We start from the raw sequence: 16,082 nt of genomic DNA, 5'->3' as shown, positions 1-16,082 counted from the left end.
ACTGAGTTGTGTGCATGTGAATGCATCTGTAGGGTTGAAATGTACAATGTTAGTTTTATGTCTGCTTTAGAGATTCATACTGATTGTACATCCTACAAAAGCATGCAGTTAGTATTCAGTTCTTATCACCGTTTTAGTCAGTGAGATGCTCTAACTTCCTAGTGTCTAATTTCTCTCATGGGCATGCATGCTTTTTACCATCTTTTATATTATTTCTTTAATTATAGAAACCATTTCTCATTTAGGTTTTTGTATAATGCCTTTCTCCAGTTAGAAAAATGAGTTTGATTTTCATAGGATATACACAAATCACTCTATAAACTGATGAACATTGGTCTGAACAGGTGGTTTGAATTACAGTTGATTCAGAGTTGCCCCATGTGATTCTGGACGGGTCATTCAATCAGTCAGTTAGTCAGAAGCCCATGATAATGCTTTTGATTGGCTGTTAGTTTGTGGACAGCTATTATTCTTTCACAGGGTTGGTTTTCTGTATGATTGAGAGTATTTATTACATAATTGTGGTAAAAATAAAATCTCAGTAATAAATCCTAACTTCTCTTTTATCTTGTCAAAATGTCAAATGTAAAGGATTCATGAGCTCACTTAGAAGTTTTAAGAATTGTACTCTTTTTCCAGTCCATTGAAAGTTAAACTGAAAGACTGTCAATAGACAAGTTAGGCTCTGTACAACCATTGACATGACAGTTAAGGGAAAAAATAAACCCTGTGTAAGGTAAACATGCTTAATATGGTGTACTGCCGTTTGCTCTCCTAATGGGGTATTAGGGAACTGTGGAAGTAATGAGGGGGAGGCTTCAGAGGTGCTTCACGGAAGTGACATTTCCTTAACTTCTCTAAGGGGGTGTCTTTATAGTGGGGACAGGCATGAGATGGGGGTGGGGGGGAATAGAAGTGTATTTTCTTCATTGATTGATTAGGTTACTGAAGTGCAGGTCAAGGTCACTTTTAAGTCCAGGGCTTATTATTATTATTTCTAAAATATGGTTTTATTGATTTCAGGGAGAAGGAGAGAGAGAGAGAGAAACATATATGAGAGAGAAACATCCATTGGCTGCCTTCTGCACGCCCTCTACTGGGAATTGAGCCCCAACCCAGGCATGTACCCTGACCTGGAATTGAACTGGTGACCTCCTGGAGCTTGTGATGACGCTCCACCAAGTGAGCCACACTGGCCAGGCTCTAGGGCTTATTTTTAGTTGGTATACGCTTTTACAGAAATGTCTTATCCAAGAGGAAAATTAAGAATTTCCAGTTTCACATAAATTAAAGTTAGCATGCTTTCATTTTTTTAAAAAAAGTTACGAACTTAGGAACCTGTGAACTCTTAACTGTCTTGAAATTTATATTCAGTCTTTGTCACTATATGTATAGAATGCATTTTTACATTGTTATAATCTGTGTATGTATTAATTTGTGCTTCACCTTTTTACTTATTCCATAGATATATAATAAGTACATAATATATACAATATATATATAATATTTAAAAAATGTATCAACATAGTTCATATACTTTTCCTTTCATGGCAGTGTGCAATTGCACCTTGTTATACCATAATTCATTTGGCCTTTCACTTGCTTGGAGATATCTGGGATATACTCAGTTTCTTGTTATCATCAATTCTACAACTGTGAACATTTTTGTTTTATAGTGTGCTTTTCAGTAAGCCTTATTTAATGGAATAAGCCTTATTTCCCTTATTGTAAGGGAAACTGTTCCGATGGTAACATCTATTTTAAAAGTTGAAATGGCCCTATACAATATAGCAATGTTTCTAATCATCTGATTTTCAGGATTAGCTTCTGATTAAACCAAAGTTGGTTAAAAGATGCAGAGTCATAATAGTGATCTTGTAACCATTAGGTTTGAATGTTAGACATGCCCATACTTTGAAAGTAGTCACTGGTGCTTGTCTTCCCCTTTTTTGATTTTTTTCTTGCTTCCGCTTACTTGCATTTCTTTCCCCACAGCTGTTTGTTGCTGGTTTGATTGTGCTGCTGTTAGATGAGCTGCTACAGAAGGGTTACGGCCTGGGGTCTGGTATTTCCCTCTTTATTGCCACCAACATCTGTGAAACCATTGTCTGGAAGGCCTTTAGTCCCACTACTATTAACACTGGCAGAGGTACATCACACCGTGACTGCGACTGCACGAGTGTTGCTGGATGTGTGTTGAAAAGTAACATGTAATGGAGCAGTACATGCCTGTAGATATCTGGGTTTACTGTTCCAGCGGACAATTGATGCTAATAATTATTCAAAATTATTAGCAGAGATTTGTGGAGTCTGAAATATTACTTCAAAAAGAATATCTACATTTTAGCCTCTGCTTATTCAAAATTTCAGTGGTCCCAAGCATTTGAAAGTTTTTTTTTTATAATATATATTTTATTGATTTTTTTTTACAGAGAGGAAGAGAGAGGGATAGAGAGTTAGAAACATCGATGAGAAAGAAACATCAATCAGCTGCCTCCTGCACACCCCCTACCGGGGATGTGCCTGCAACCAAGGTACATGCCCTTGACCGGAATCGAACCTGGGACCCTTGAGTCCGCAGGCCGACGCTCTATCCACTGAGCCAAACTGGGCATTTGAAAGTTTTTATTTGCTTAAGCCATTGCTGCAGAACTCATGAATTTGACCAATTTCAGCATTGCAAGGGGGATCAAAAGGTAGTAGATTAAGATTTTTCAGATGAAAAAATCTGTTATTCTTTGTATCATTAGGGAGCACTAATACTTTTGCTGCTATTCTACTTGGCTTGGTATTCACACCTAAATTTTGAAATATTTCTACTCTCTTTCCTTTTACCCATTTCCACTTCTCTCAAAATGCCATGCTAGATTTGTAAGGGTTAACATCTAAACTGATCCCAGCCTTAAGAAAATAGCAACAATGGTTTATTAATGTTCATGGTAAAATGAACTTAAAGGCAAGCTTGGTAGAGTAACATGTATCTTTTGAATCTGACCTCTACTCTGCTTTGCTGCTGCCACCCTCCCCTTACCCACAGTGCTCTCTCCCTTCTTGAAACTAAAGGAGAAGCGAAGCATTATGAATGAAATATTTTTTGGCTTACTCTACTTTGGTTGTTTCCATCAAGAAACTTCTCTTGAGAAACTTCAAATTTATGCTAAAAAACATACATTTTGCCTCAATGATCAAAATATTTTAGAAGCTCCACATATGGCTATATCATAAATACTGATGAATTATTTTCACTCATATTTTTTGCTGTGTACTGGAGTTTCAAGGTTATTTGTATTGACCTTTGGGATAACTTTGAATGATGTGTCTACAGTTAGTTAATTTTTCTCTTGTTTATCAGGTACCGAGTTTGAGGGTGCAGTCATAGCTCTCTTTCATTTACTGGCCACCAGGACCGACAAAGTCCGAGCTTTAAGGGAGGCTTTCTACCGGCAGAACTTACCCAATCTCATGAACCTCATTGCTACTGTTTTTGTGTTTGCTGTTGTTATATATTTTCAGGTAAGTATACTTTCTTTCTGAAGTAAGTGGGATGTGGATTTTTATTTTGTTCTTAAAGAGAATGCTATTTGAGATGTTAGATTCTAATAAGTCAGTGTTTCAAAATCTAGTCAAGCAAATAATTCCTTTAGCGACGGAGGTGTCAATAACAAAAAGTAGGATGAAAATGAAATAGAAAGGGATTTCTGTTTGCATGCCTCTGTGTGGAAGGGTTAAGTTTTATTAGCATTATCTTTTCATACTCCCTACTGTTTCTGTTTTGGCTTTCTGTATTCTTTATATGATACTAGAGGCCCGGTGCACGAAATTCGTGCACGGGTGTGATCCCTAGGCCTGGCCAGCAATCAAAGCGCTGCTTGCTGTCTTCAGGGCGATCGGCAGGGCAATTGGGCCCCTGCCTGACTCCCTCAGCGCCTGGGAGCCAGGTGGCAGTCCCACCCCACTGCTGCTGGTCGCCGTCTGTGGGGCAATTGGGCCCTGCTTGTACTTACCTTGGCCTGGCGCCACCTGCTCATTGGCTCCATCATCCCGCTGCAGTCCCGCTCTCGTTGGGGCCCATCAGGGCTGCCAGTGCCGCATTGCTGACCCCGCCATGTTCCACGCTGCCCCCTGGTGGTCAGCACACGTCATAGCGAGCGGTCGAACTCCCGGTTGAACTCCCAGTCGAGGGGACAATTTGCATATTATGCTTTTATTATATAGGATAGGATTATATAGGATGTACAGTTCCTCTTACTCTGAATTTTCATTTTGTAGGGATTTCGTGTGGACTTGCCCATCAAGTCGGCTCGGTATCGAGGACAGTACAGCAGCTACCCCATCAAGCTCTTCTACACCTCAAACATCCCCATTATTCTTCAGTCAGCCTTGGTGTCAAACCTCTATGTTATTTCCCAGATGCTGTCTGTTCGGTTCAGTGGCAACTTTTTAGTTAATTTACTAGGACAGTGGGCAGTGAGTATTTTATTATTTATTTAAGTGTTTTCATTTATTGTAATTTGCATTTCTTGGTTATATTTTTAACTGAAAGAGATGAGCAATAATTGAAGTTGTTGCTATGACATTTTCAGAGTCACTTAAGTAGGAAGCATTTTTGCATCTCCTTTGAATGATCTTATAGGCTAAAATCACATGGTTCTCATGATTCTCTGTTTTGTAATCTCATTCCACTATTGTCTGGAATAATGTTTTTAAAAAGAAGCTATTTGTTGGTAATATATGGAATACAGAAATCAACCTTCCCTGTTTCTCCCTGTTTTTCATAGCCTGAATGGCACTAAATTGGTTTGTGATTAACTGGGCTGGAGACAGGCATGTAATTACTAAACTGAAGAGAGAACAGATGCTAGAAATAGAATCCAGTAAATTCTGACTTCCTTTTATAGGTGCTCGGTATCAGAGCTTCTTCTAAAGCAGTCCAGCTACATTGTTATTGAAGTGTTATTGTGGGATTGGATTGAGTTCTGATTGGTTTAAATTCTATCACCTGACCAAGGAGTATTTTTCTCCTTTAAAACTATAGAATTAAAAAATAGTAAGATCCTTTATTCTTTTGCAGAGTATGTAATTCTAGAATTTGTATTGCACTAAAGAATATTATTTTTAGTCATTATACTTAAGTATGGTGTTTAATGTATTGTGCATTTATCTTAATATGCTATCTTTTACATTTTAAGTTATAGTGACTGATATATCTTTGCTTTTACTGAAGGTAATTTTTAAAAGAAATTTAAAGTTTAACAGGGTAAGACAGTGGTTTTTGAATGTTAGTTGGAGGAAATAGGATTTGCTCTATTTATAATATTCCTTTTCCATTCATTTAACAGAAATTTGATTACCTGTGATGAGGGGAGGAATCTTTTTCTCCCCTCATGAACTAATAGTCCAGCTATAATTATTACTATAAAAATTTCAAAGTAATAAGTGCATTGAATGGTTGTATAGAATATGTTGTGACCTTGACTAAGATTTTTTTTAAATGAGAGAATTATTGGGGAATTGAATTTGTCTATAAACAATGCTTTTGATTTGGTAATATTAATTCTAGGGGCACAGTAAAAGAATCATTTGGAAGTATAAGTTCAAGAATCAAGATAAATTAATCTTTGCAACCAGAAATTTATTTCTCACACCCTGTATCCCAAATTTTTTATTTAATAAGAGCAAATACATGCTGGTCCCATTTCTGTTATTACAAAAATTCTTAAATATTTGTGTTGCTAAAAATCCCATTGTATATGTTTATCAAGACTCTTACACAAACAAATAATGTTTAGGCAGTGAGTTGTTAGACTTCTGTCAATATTTCAATGGATTACATTCTTAATAGAATACTTTGAAATGAAAGAATCATGGGTAAGGAAGGGTTTTAATGTGTTGCATACTCTTTTTATGTTTTTATTATCTTTTGTTGAAAGTATTACAGATGTACCCTTCTTGTTTTCCCCATTGACCCCCCTCCTCTCTGCTCCTGTCCGTTCCCCAGGCCTTCATTGCATACTCTTACATAGTTTAGAAAATTTCAGATTCTAAATGTAATGAGATTAACTATAGCCCTTGGTGGTTTGGCTCACTGGATAGAGTGTTGGCCTGAGGACTGAAGGGTCCCAAGTTCGATTCTGGTAAAGGGTGTGTGCCTTGGTTGGAGGCTCAATTTCTTTCTCACATAGATGTTTCTCTCCCCATCCCTTCCACTCGCTCTAAAAAAAAAAAAAAAAAAAAAGTCAATGGAAAAATATACTTAGGATTAACCGGGGGGAAAAAAAGAGATTGACTATAAATGTAGTCTTATTTCTATCTTCTCATATATTTTTTTTCCTTAAATCACTCTTCTGTTATTAATATATCTACATCTTTATGTAAGAGATGCTCACTATATACTTTTGAAGGAATGAAGATATTAGATATAAAAGCAAATCCTTAAGTTATTTATAGCCATTTGCTGTAGGTGCTTTGAGCTTAAACCATTGTCATAATTTTTGAGGAGTTTGAAAAGTTATAAAAATGTATGCTTGACAAGTTAGGTTGGCCATTTGTTCTTTTCCTTCTTGTTCTGTAGGATGTCAGTGGGGGAGGACCTGCTCGCTCTTACCCAGTGGGAGGCCTTTGTTATTATCTTTCTCCTCCTGAGTCTATGGGTGCCATATTTGAGGATCCTGTCCATGTGGTTGTTTATATCATCTTTATGCTGGGATCATGTGCATTCTTTTCCAAGACGTGGATAGAGGTGTCTGGTTCCTCAGCCAAAGATGTAAGTATTTGGTTTATTTCAAATAAAAATAATTTATAATTTTTAGATGTCAGATCTTATTTTTGTAAATTAAACTTTAATTCATACATTAATAATGAGGTAATATGACCTCTTCATAGGGTTAAAAATTGGTTCCTGGTAGGTGAAACATAGACTTTACAATGGTTTGTGACTCTCCAAAGCTCAACCCTACCTGACAAAATATTATTTCTTAGTATTAATTTTTCTTAAGGGAGGTGATAGTGAAAAATGATAGTGAAAAACACTGGTTTAGTTTATGGGTAACGTGGCTGTGCAGTATTGTAGCCTCAGTATCCTCAGGTTTAATCGGAATGATATGCCAGTGCCTACTTCAGGGTTCTTGTTACCTTACTTATTAGTGTGTAGAAAGCACTTCACACAGAACCGAGTAGATAGTGAACCGTGAAATGTTAGTTTGATTTTAAAAGTTGTGTTTCTCTCGACAGGTAGCTAAACAGCTTAAAGAACAGCAAATGGTAATGAGGGGCCACAGAGATACCTCTATGGTCCATGAGCTTAATAGGTAAGGTCATTTGATTTCATCCTTTGCAGGGTGGGGCCAGGCAACATATACTCAGTTTTTCAATCTTTCATTTCTTGCCAAATGTTATTCTTTATTTGTTTAAATTTGTATTTTCAGCATTTCTACTTCACACAAAAGGACCAAAATTTAACATAAAAGTTAATTGTTCTCTTCATCAAAATGACAACTAAATTAGTATAATTGGAATTGTGTTCCCTTCACAGCTCAGCCAAGTGTTAAGATGTAGATGGGAGGTTCTCATTGTTGGCTGGCTGTACAGAAAATCACCTGGGAGCTTTTAAAAACTACTAACATCCCATCTTCAGGAATGGTGATTTCTTTGGTCTGGAGTGGGTGGGTCCCAGTTTTTTGAGAATAGCTTTATTGGTATAATTCACATACTGTGTAATTCACTCATTTGAAGTATATGGTTTAGTGTTCTTAATTTTTAAAAAAAATTTTAGTATATTCAGAGTGTGTAATCATTATACTCTTAATTTTAAAAACATTTTCACCACTCAGAAAGAAACCTTGTACCCATTAGTTATTTCCCATTCCAACCCCATTCTCTCCTCCCTCCAGCCCCAGGAAACTTTTTACCCTCTGTCTCTCTAGATTTGCCTATTCTGAACATTTCATACATAAGGAATCATATATGTGATCTTTTGTGAATAGCTTTTTTTACTTAGCATAGTGTTTTCAAAGTTCATCCATTATCTGTGAATATTCCATTGTGTGGATAACATCATTTTGTTTATCCATTCATTAGTTGATAGATATTTGGGTTGTTTCCACTTTTTGGCCATTATGAATAATGCTATTATGAACATACTTGTAGAAAGTTTGTGTGGAAGTATGTTTTCATTTCTCTAGGAATGGAATTGTTGAGTCATACAGTAATTGTTTCACATGTTGAGGAACTCCTTACAGAGGGGCTGTATATGTGTGAAGGTTCCAGTTGCCACACATCCTCTCCAGCACTAGTTTTTGCTTTTTGATTAGTATATAGCCACCTATTGTGTATGAAGCGATATCTCATTGTGGTTTTTATTTGCTTTTCCTTGATGAGAAATGATGTTGAGCATCTTTTCATGTATTTATCAGCCATTTGTGTATTGTCTTTGGAGAAACGTCTGTCCAAATATTTTGCTCATTTTAATTCGTTTTTTGTTAATCCTCAACCAAGGATATTTTTCCCATTGATTTTTGAGAGTGGAAGGGAGAGAGGAGGGTGAGAGAGAGAGATCCAAGAGATTGACGTGAGAGAGACACATGGATTGGTTGCTTCCTGAAGGCGCCCTCACCTGGGTTGGGGATCAAACCAAAGTATGAGGTATATGCCCTTGACTGGGAATCAAATCCATGACCCTTTGGTCCCTGGGCCGATGCTCTAACCACTGAGCAAACCAGCCAGGGCTATTTTGCTTATTTTTAATTGGGTTGTTTTTTTGTTACTGAGTTGTAAGATTATTTAAAGAATATTTTGGACGTCTCTTGTTAGGTATATTATTTACAAATATTTTGTCATTCTTTGGGTTGCCCTTTCACTTTCTTGATGGTATCCTTTGACGAACAAGTTTTTAATTCTGATGAAGTTCACTGTATCTGTTTTGTCTTTGGATGCTTTGTGCTGCTATTGTATCTAAGAAACCATTGCCTAACCCAAGGTCACAAAGATTTATTTCTTTTCTCTTAGGAGTTTCAGCTCTTAGATTTCAGTCTGTGATCCACTTTGAACTAAGTTTTGTTTGGTGTGAGATACATTCAGATTCTTTCTTTTGCATGTGGATATCCAGTTGTTCCATAATTATTTGTTGAAAAGGCACTAATATTTATATTTGAATTTTATTTATTGAGAACACAGACTGCAGAGAATAGTATAATGAATCTGCATGTATCCATGTATATCTAGCTTTAATAGTTATTATTCTGTCATTCTTCTTTCATTCAACCCTAATCTTTTTTCTTTTTCTTTCTGGAGTATTTTAAATACAGTCCCATTATTTTTAAGTTCTCCAGGTGGTTATAACATGCAGCCAAGGTCCAGTTACTGTTGGAGGATTATCTAAATCTTGTCACATAAATATGATATTTAGAAATCATTTTGAAATTCACTGTTCATTTAGAAGAGGGAGCTAAAGGTTATCCATTTTAAAGTATTAAACATTTTAATACTTAAATCTAGTTGAGGATTCTGATCTGATCAAAATCATGTATTGCCTTTCTTGGCTGTTAACTGGCTTTTCAAAATCAGGGAGTAAGTCATTCCCTTAGTCAGTTTTCATCAACATGTGACCGCTATGGACAACCCATCAGTACTGCAGACTCCTCTGTTAGATCAATCACACTTCAGCATACATATTACTGCTTTTGTTGCCCCTTTTCAGTTCCCTCTGCTGCCTGACTTGGTTTTGTCTTCTAGGTATATCCCCACCGCAGCTGCATTCGGCGGTTTGTGTATTGGCGCCCTGTCAGTGTTGGCCGACTTCTTAGGGGCCATTGGCTCTGGCACTGGAATTCTGCTTGCAGTCACTATTATTTATCAGTATTTTGAAATATTTGTTAAGGAACAGGCTGAAGTAGGTGGGATGGGTGCTTTGTTTTTCTAAATGTTCCAATATTTTTGTGTGAAGGGAAAACATTTTGACACATTGTTTTTGTCAAATAATGCTGACTCTCCATTTCTCCCCTCATTTTTTTTTTTTTAAGTGCTAACTGCCCCATTTTTGAAATGGGCACCGAGCTTAAGTCTGTGTGCAGCATTAGTACCAGCTGCCTTAAAACTGAAGTTTACATTACTCGTTAGAAAATATACATGTAGTGTTGCCTGTGATGCTGGAAACCAATGTACCTGCCTTGCCATGTTCAGTTTTGACGGTGAGGTAATGTGGATCAGTTTTGCACACATTCAAAACACTCAGTATTTCCCCCACTTGTTTAAAAATAAATATAGTTCAAATTGCCACTTTCCAGTATTTTGGGCTTATCTATATTTTAGATATAATTTTTATACTTTTTGTGTAGTATCCATGTTGCAGCCCTCCCTCTTCATCCCTTCCCCTTTGTCCCTTCTCAAAGCAGGCACTTAGCCCAGATGGGCAAAGTCAAGCTTCTTCAAGCTTCTGTCATTAGAAAAACTGCTTATAATTACTATTCATGTTTTCCATTCTTCTTTCTTCCCAGTGACAGCACGGTTGGTGCTGTTTTTACTGTATTGGCTATGCCTTTGAATTCCAAGTCACTTGAGAAAGCTCTTTCAAGATACTGTGCCCCAGTTGTGTTTTTCTTTTTTTAAATCCCTAAAGTAGAGACGTAATTCTCAAGCAATGTCTGTAGTTCAGTGGGGGTGAACAATGAGTAATTCATGCTAGGAATCTGTGTACGTTGTTGTACTTTGTAGCAGCAACATGAGTGTAAACAGTAGACAATAAACTTTTATTTAATACAACTGTTTCAGTTGTGTTGGAAAAATAAAAAAATCTGAAATTAAATGCTTTGTGTAGGTTCATTGTATTCATATAAAATCTATCCTGAGATGCCTATTGCAAGAGGTAAAATGTAATTAGTTTAGTGCATAATCCTAAAATATTGAGGGACAGTGACCAACTTAAGGTTGCTCAGTTATGTCACTAACATTTGGAAGCAGGAAAACAGTGGTCTTAAACGATATCCCAGCCCCCATTTGAAACAGTAGCAATTCTTTATCAATAATTCAATTTTAAAGTGTGTGTTTTATTGTCCAAAAAGAGATCAGACTTAATTTTTGAAAAGCTTCCTTTTCAGAAGTATGGTTTTCCATCGTTGTTTACCTTCTTAGTAAGTGCAGGAAGTATATCTCACTTAGCTTCTGATCACAAAGCCCAAGAACTTACCAGGGCACGACAGATAAAGTGAAAACAGGCAGGACAGCAAAGACGGTCCAGCGTCCTTGGGCTGAAGACCAGCCACAGAAATAGGGACCTGGTGTTATTTTATCTGCTTTTTTTTTCCCCAAGAGAAAGTAAAAAATTATGGCTTTTGTGGGAAACCAAATTTTAAATTCTGACAAATTAACAGTGCCAGCTGATGAAAATGTTCAGACTGCAAGTTCTCAAACTGACTAATTCCCAAAGCGTAGTCTTTGATGTTTATAGATAATGTAAGTGGCATTAGGGTTATGCTCTAGGATTTAGCTGTCACTTCTACATTGCACTCTTAGGAAGAGTAAAAAAGCAGAAAGGACAATCGGGTTATGCATATCTCTTCATTAACAGTTAAGAGTATGTTTCTCAGTTCCCATGGGAGTGGCTCAGGAAGAGCTGCCCTAGTATTTGGAGAGACAGGTCTATGCTAGAGTCTGTATTTTATATATGTCTTATTTCTTGATTTTGAAGTAGGGTTATAATAAGGGAAATTAGAGGACTTGGTCCTTGAGAGGGAAAAGGATTAAAATCTCTGGAGAATTATGATGCCCATGTTTAAAACATGATCTCACTCATGTGGAATCTAATGAACAAAATAAACTGATGAAGAAAATAGATCCAGAAGACACAGAAGCATGGAACAGATTGAAAAATCTCAGAGGGAAGGTGGGGGTGGGTGGATGGATGGGAAGAGATCAACTAAAGAACTTGTATGCATGTATATACACATAACCCATGGACACAGACACTAGGGTGGTGAAGGCCTGGGGCAGGGGGTGGGGGCAGGCTAGAAGAGGTCAATGGGGGAAAACGGGGAGCACATTTAATACTGTATTTTTAGTAATATTTAAAAAATAAACCTGTGTCTAAGAAAAAAAAAGGGGTGGGAGGTATGTATAGCACAAGGGAAGGCTACTATTAGAGCAGGTAGTTGGGGCTTAATTTTCACAGTATATATTGGGAGAGTAGACTTGATCTATGCAGTTCTCTGGTTCTATAATTCTATCAAGTGTAATTTAATGATCTTATATTTAGGTTCATAAAAGTATCTGGAAAAGAGAGTGAACCTGTAGACAAATGAACTATATTGCAGCATTTTTGGCATTAGTACCCTGATTTTATCTGGTTCTGAGGGGCCTGGCTAACCCCCTGGGTCCAGGGCTCAAATCATGACTTAGGGCTGGCCAATGAGAATCTTCCTGAGACTTTTCTGGGAGCTAAGCTGAAAAGGCAGTGATCCTAGAGTTGCTGGAAGCCATAACAGTCAACCCAAGAGCCTCGGCTCAGGAGGTAAGAAGATGGCCCAGTAACCCTGGTAGACCTTTTAGATGACAAGCATTAGGCATGGCATGAGCCAGAAACAATCCTATTTTTTCCTTTCAAGTAGTTTATAATGGGTTTCTGGTACTTGTTAACCTTGATGGCTGCACTCATGGTTGAATACCAAGACAATAATGCCCCAAACTATGTAAATCTTATTTCCATGGATTTGGTGTTTTAGAACTTCCAAGTTACTTTTTTGAGGTAAGGATAGGAAATGAGATTCTCCAATATGTCCACATGCTTTAGAGCTGCGGTTGCCAACCGGTGGTCTGTGAGGTCCGAAAGGTTGGCAACTGCTGCTTTAGAGGGAGGGCCCTGTATTTTCATTAGCCTCTTAATGTTGTTATAGTGAATGAAATTAACCATTTTTCATTACATAAGAGGTTTACTTAAGTAGTAGTTACGTAGATATAATGACAATAGCTAAATGTAAACACTTGCTTATGGATGTTACTCTCTATGGATAGTTTTACATCCTTTGCTACACAGATTAATTCCATATAGCAGGTAATTCAAATAGGAGTCCCTATATTGGTTTCTTTTAAACAATAATGTAATGGTTTTTTTAAACAATATCATTTTCTATACACAGCTATAGAATTTGTTGTTGTTAATCCTCACTGGAGGATATTTTTTCCACTGATTTTTAAGAGAGTATGGAAGGGAGGGGGAAAGACAGACTGAGAGGAACATCGATGTGACAAAGACACATGGATTGGTTACCTCCCGCAGGCAGGGCCTAGGGATTGGATTGAGCCTGCAGCTGAGGTACATGCCTTGACAGGAATCGAACCCCTGACCCTTCAGTCCTAGGGCCAACGCTCTAACCATTGAGAAAAATCAGCTATAGAATTTTATGTTGGGAGTTTGAGGTAGGAATAGTTGACCTAATATAGAATTCAGGTCTCTTCTAACCCCTATTTCTTGGATTAGGTTAGATAACAGCTGAAGTTAAAGAAAATGGATTAAACATATTTGCATTTAGCATTTAAATGAAGGCTATAGCCTACCTATAATTATAATTCCATACCACCACATGCATTTTTTGTTTTTATTTTATGAAAAAGGTAATTTCAAATTTCCATTAAATTTAGCTGAATACAAAGTCTTAGTGAAGGAGACCTTATGGCCTCATTTATAAAACAAAAACATGGTTACTCTCCTCTGGCCTCAAAATTTCAGGAAGGGCACTTCAAATGGCTTTGTATTTGCATGTTTCAGCGCCAGAGCATAGGAATAGACCCTAGCATCCACTGTCAGATGTTCTTCAGTTACCAGTGCTGTAGGAAGCAAAGAATACAAGTTAGACAATGATGTTAATAAAAGATAATACCCCTTGTCAGTCGGTCAATATTTACTGGGCGATTACTATATACCAGTCCCTATGCTAGATGCAGGTATTACAGTGGTGAACAAGACATTTTCTGCCTTCAAAGATCTTACTCTAGTGGAAGAATCTATATATATAAAAGCCTAAGTGACCGTGATGACCAACCAAAACAACTGGTCGACCAGTCACTATGATGCGCACTGACCACCAGGGGGCAGACACTCAATGCAGGAGCTGCCCCCTGGTGGTCAGTGCACTCCCACAGCCAACCTCCTGAGGGGTCCCAGGCCTCAGGCGGCAGCTGGCAGGCCCTGATCAGGACTGGGCGAGATGGCCCCCATAGGCCCTGATCACAGGCCAGGCCTAGGGACCCCACCCATGCACGAATTTTGTGCACTGGGCCTCTAGTAAAGGATATAAAAGCAGGGTTACATTCCAGCTTGGGACAAGAACAAAAAAGAATAAAGTTAGAAGAGCATACATATCAGAGATGATGATTTTGTGTGTGAAAATAGCAAAGCTTTATAGATTCACTTTTTCATTTATAGCTCACTATTGGACTCTGCTACTATGAAGCTATATAGTGATGAATACTCATTTATTGAAGACCCATTCGTGTGTCTTTCCCGCTGCTAGGGGATAATTTTGCACATACACGTTAACTGTGTGCATGATAGGATTAGAATTCTATAAAAAATGAGATCTCAGAGCCCTAACTGGTTTGGCTCAGTGGATAGAGCATTGGCCTGCGGACTGAAGGGTCCCAGGTTCGATTCCAGTCAAGGGCATGTACCTTGGTTGCGGGCACATCCCCAGTAGGCGGTGTGCAGGAGGCAGCTGATCAATGTTTCTAACTCTCTATCCCTCTCCCTTCCTCTCTGTAAAAAATCAATAAAATATATTTTAAAAAAAAGAATGAGATCTCAGACTCTTATTACAAAGAACTTTAATGGAGGTTATCAGACTTCAAATTTGTCTCGTTTTCCTAGCCACTTGTTTAGGGACAGGCTGAGACATTTTTAAACCTTGGAGGCAGGGTTATGTCCTACTCATCTGCATGCAGGTGCTTGGTAAGTGTTGAAAGCTTATTCCTTGTAGCAAACTAAACTCAAGAACCTTCCTTCCTACTTCTCAAATGTGATGAATAAATGATTTGATTACTATCTTTCAATTCTAGTAAAGCTAGGAAAACTGGTTCTTTTACCCCTCCCCCTTCTATATAACCCTTTCTACCTTCCTTCCTCCCTCTCTTGCTCTATATTTTCCCCTTTTCTAAGGCCAGAAGGGAAGTTAACTTAGGTGGAAGGAAGAAGGAATTTAAAAAACAATTTGCTGATATAAAAAAATAATAAAAAGAGCATATAACATTTAAGCACTGTGTGTCAACATTATCCCATTTATTCATGTCTCCGAAGACATAGGGGCTATCTATTGTTCCATATATGAGAAAAGCTCAGAGAGGCTATGAAACTTGTTCCAAGTCATAACTAATAAATGTTTGAGCCTCTAATCCAGTCAGATCTGTCAGACTCAAAGTTAAATCCTGCCTTTAATTGATGGCCACGCCTTTATCTGAGGAAATACCTAATAAATTATTGAGTATTTTCAGTACAAGTATTTCTAATTTTGACTTGGAATTTAGAGGTGGCTTTTACCTTAGGTCTAGTTTTTAAAACAGCAAAGTAGGAATGGAAACTTTCTGGGAATCTGAAATCACAGCAGTTTTTGAAAGACCCACTTTACTTTTCAAACAAGCAACATAGACATTAGAAATAAAATTGTAAGCCATTGGTACTTAAGGGAGGAAGAAAGAGACTGTTCTCAAAGCTTCAGGTGAAACAGGGCTTAGGATTAATTTTTGAAATAGAAATTAAATGAGTGAATAGGCACCTACCCAGCCTGCGTAGAGAAGCTTCTTAAAAGGCCTCTGTCATGTCTTCAGTACAGTATATCCTGATGTACTTATATCAAAGAACATCTGTCCATATAACCTTACATTTTATTTTATTTTAACAAAATCCCTAACAGATGAGCTGGCCAGGAATTTCACAATGTAACTATGTGATCAATAATTTACTAAGGGTCACACTGCTAGTTAGTATGGTTCATTATATCAGCACATTGCACTTAGCATATAGTAGATATCAATATTTATAGAATGAATATTGTTCAATTCTCCTTTAACTTATACCTGCACAAAGATCCATCTAACATACTGGC

General features: G+C 37.5%; 2 protein-coding genes across 9 annotated transcripts in view; one reads left to right on the top strand and one right to left on the bottom strand.

Moving 5' to 3' along the window:
* SEC61A2 (SEC61 translocon subunit alpha 2) overlaps positions 1–16,082 on the top strand; it is a 68,705-nt gene that overhangs the window by 23,920 nt on the left and 28,703 nt on the right. For 2 of the 4 annotated variants that reach the window (XM_054716566.1, XM_054716567.1), the window contains exons 7-11: positions 1,996–2,149; positions 3,353–3,513; positions 4,270–4,467; positions 6,572–6,763; positions 7,231–7,307. In XM_054716566.1, coding sequence (XP_054572541.1) covers positions 1,996–2,149; positions 3,353–3,513; positions 4,270–4,467; positions 6,572–6,763; positions 7,231–7,307 — 782 coding nt within the window. Of the gene's footprint in view, positions 1–1,995; positions 2,150–3,352; positions 3,514–4,269; positions 4,468–6,571; positions 6,764–7,230; positions 7,308–9,729; positions 10,799–16,082 lie in introns of those variants that run through there. The other 2 variants (XM_054716564.1, XM_054716568.1) reach the window with 2 other exon arrangements.
* The window catches only part of NUDT5 (nudix hydrolase 5), a 40,193-nt gene continuing 37,680 nt past the window's right edge, over positions 13,570–16,082 (bottom strand). For 4 of the 5 annotated variants that reach the window (XM_054716570.1, XM_054716571.1, XM_054716569.1 and 1 more), the window contains exon 10: positions 13,726–13,812. Coding sequence is in view for 1 of the 5 variants with exons in the window: in XM_028158906.2 (XP_028014707.1) it covers positions 13,703–13,812 (110 nt within the window). In the remaining 4 variants the exon portion in view is untranslated. Of the gene's footprint in view, positions 13,813–16,082 lie in introns of all 5 variants that reach the window. The other variant, XM_028158906.2, reaches the window with a different exon arrangement.

This window comes from Eptesicus fuscus, chromosome 5 (assembly GCF_027574615.1).
Source record: "Eptesicus fuscus isolate TK198812 chromosome 5, DD_ASM_mEF_20220401, whole genome shotgun sequence".
Lineage (NCBI taxonomy): Eukaryota > Metazoa > Chordata > Mammalia > Chiroptera > Vespertilionidae > Eptesicus > Eptesicus fuscus.
This window is presented reverse-complemented; position numbering and strand designations above follow the sequence as displayed.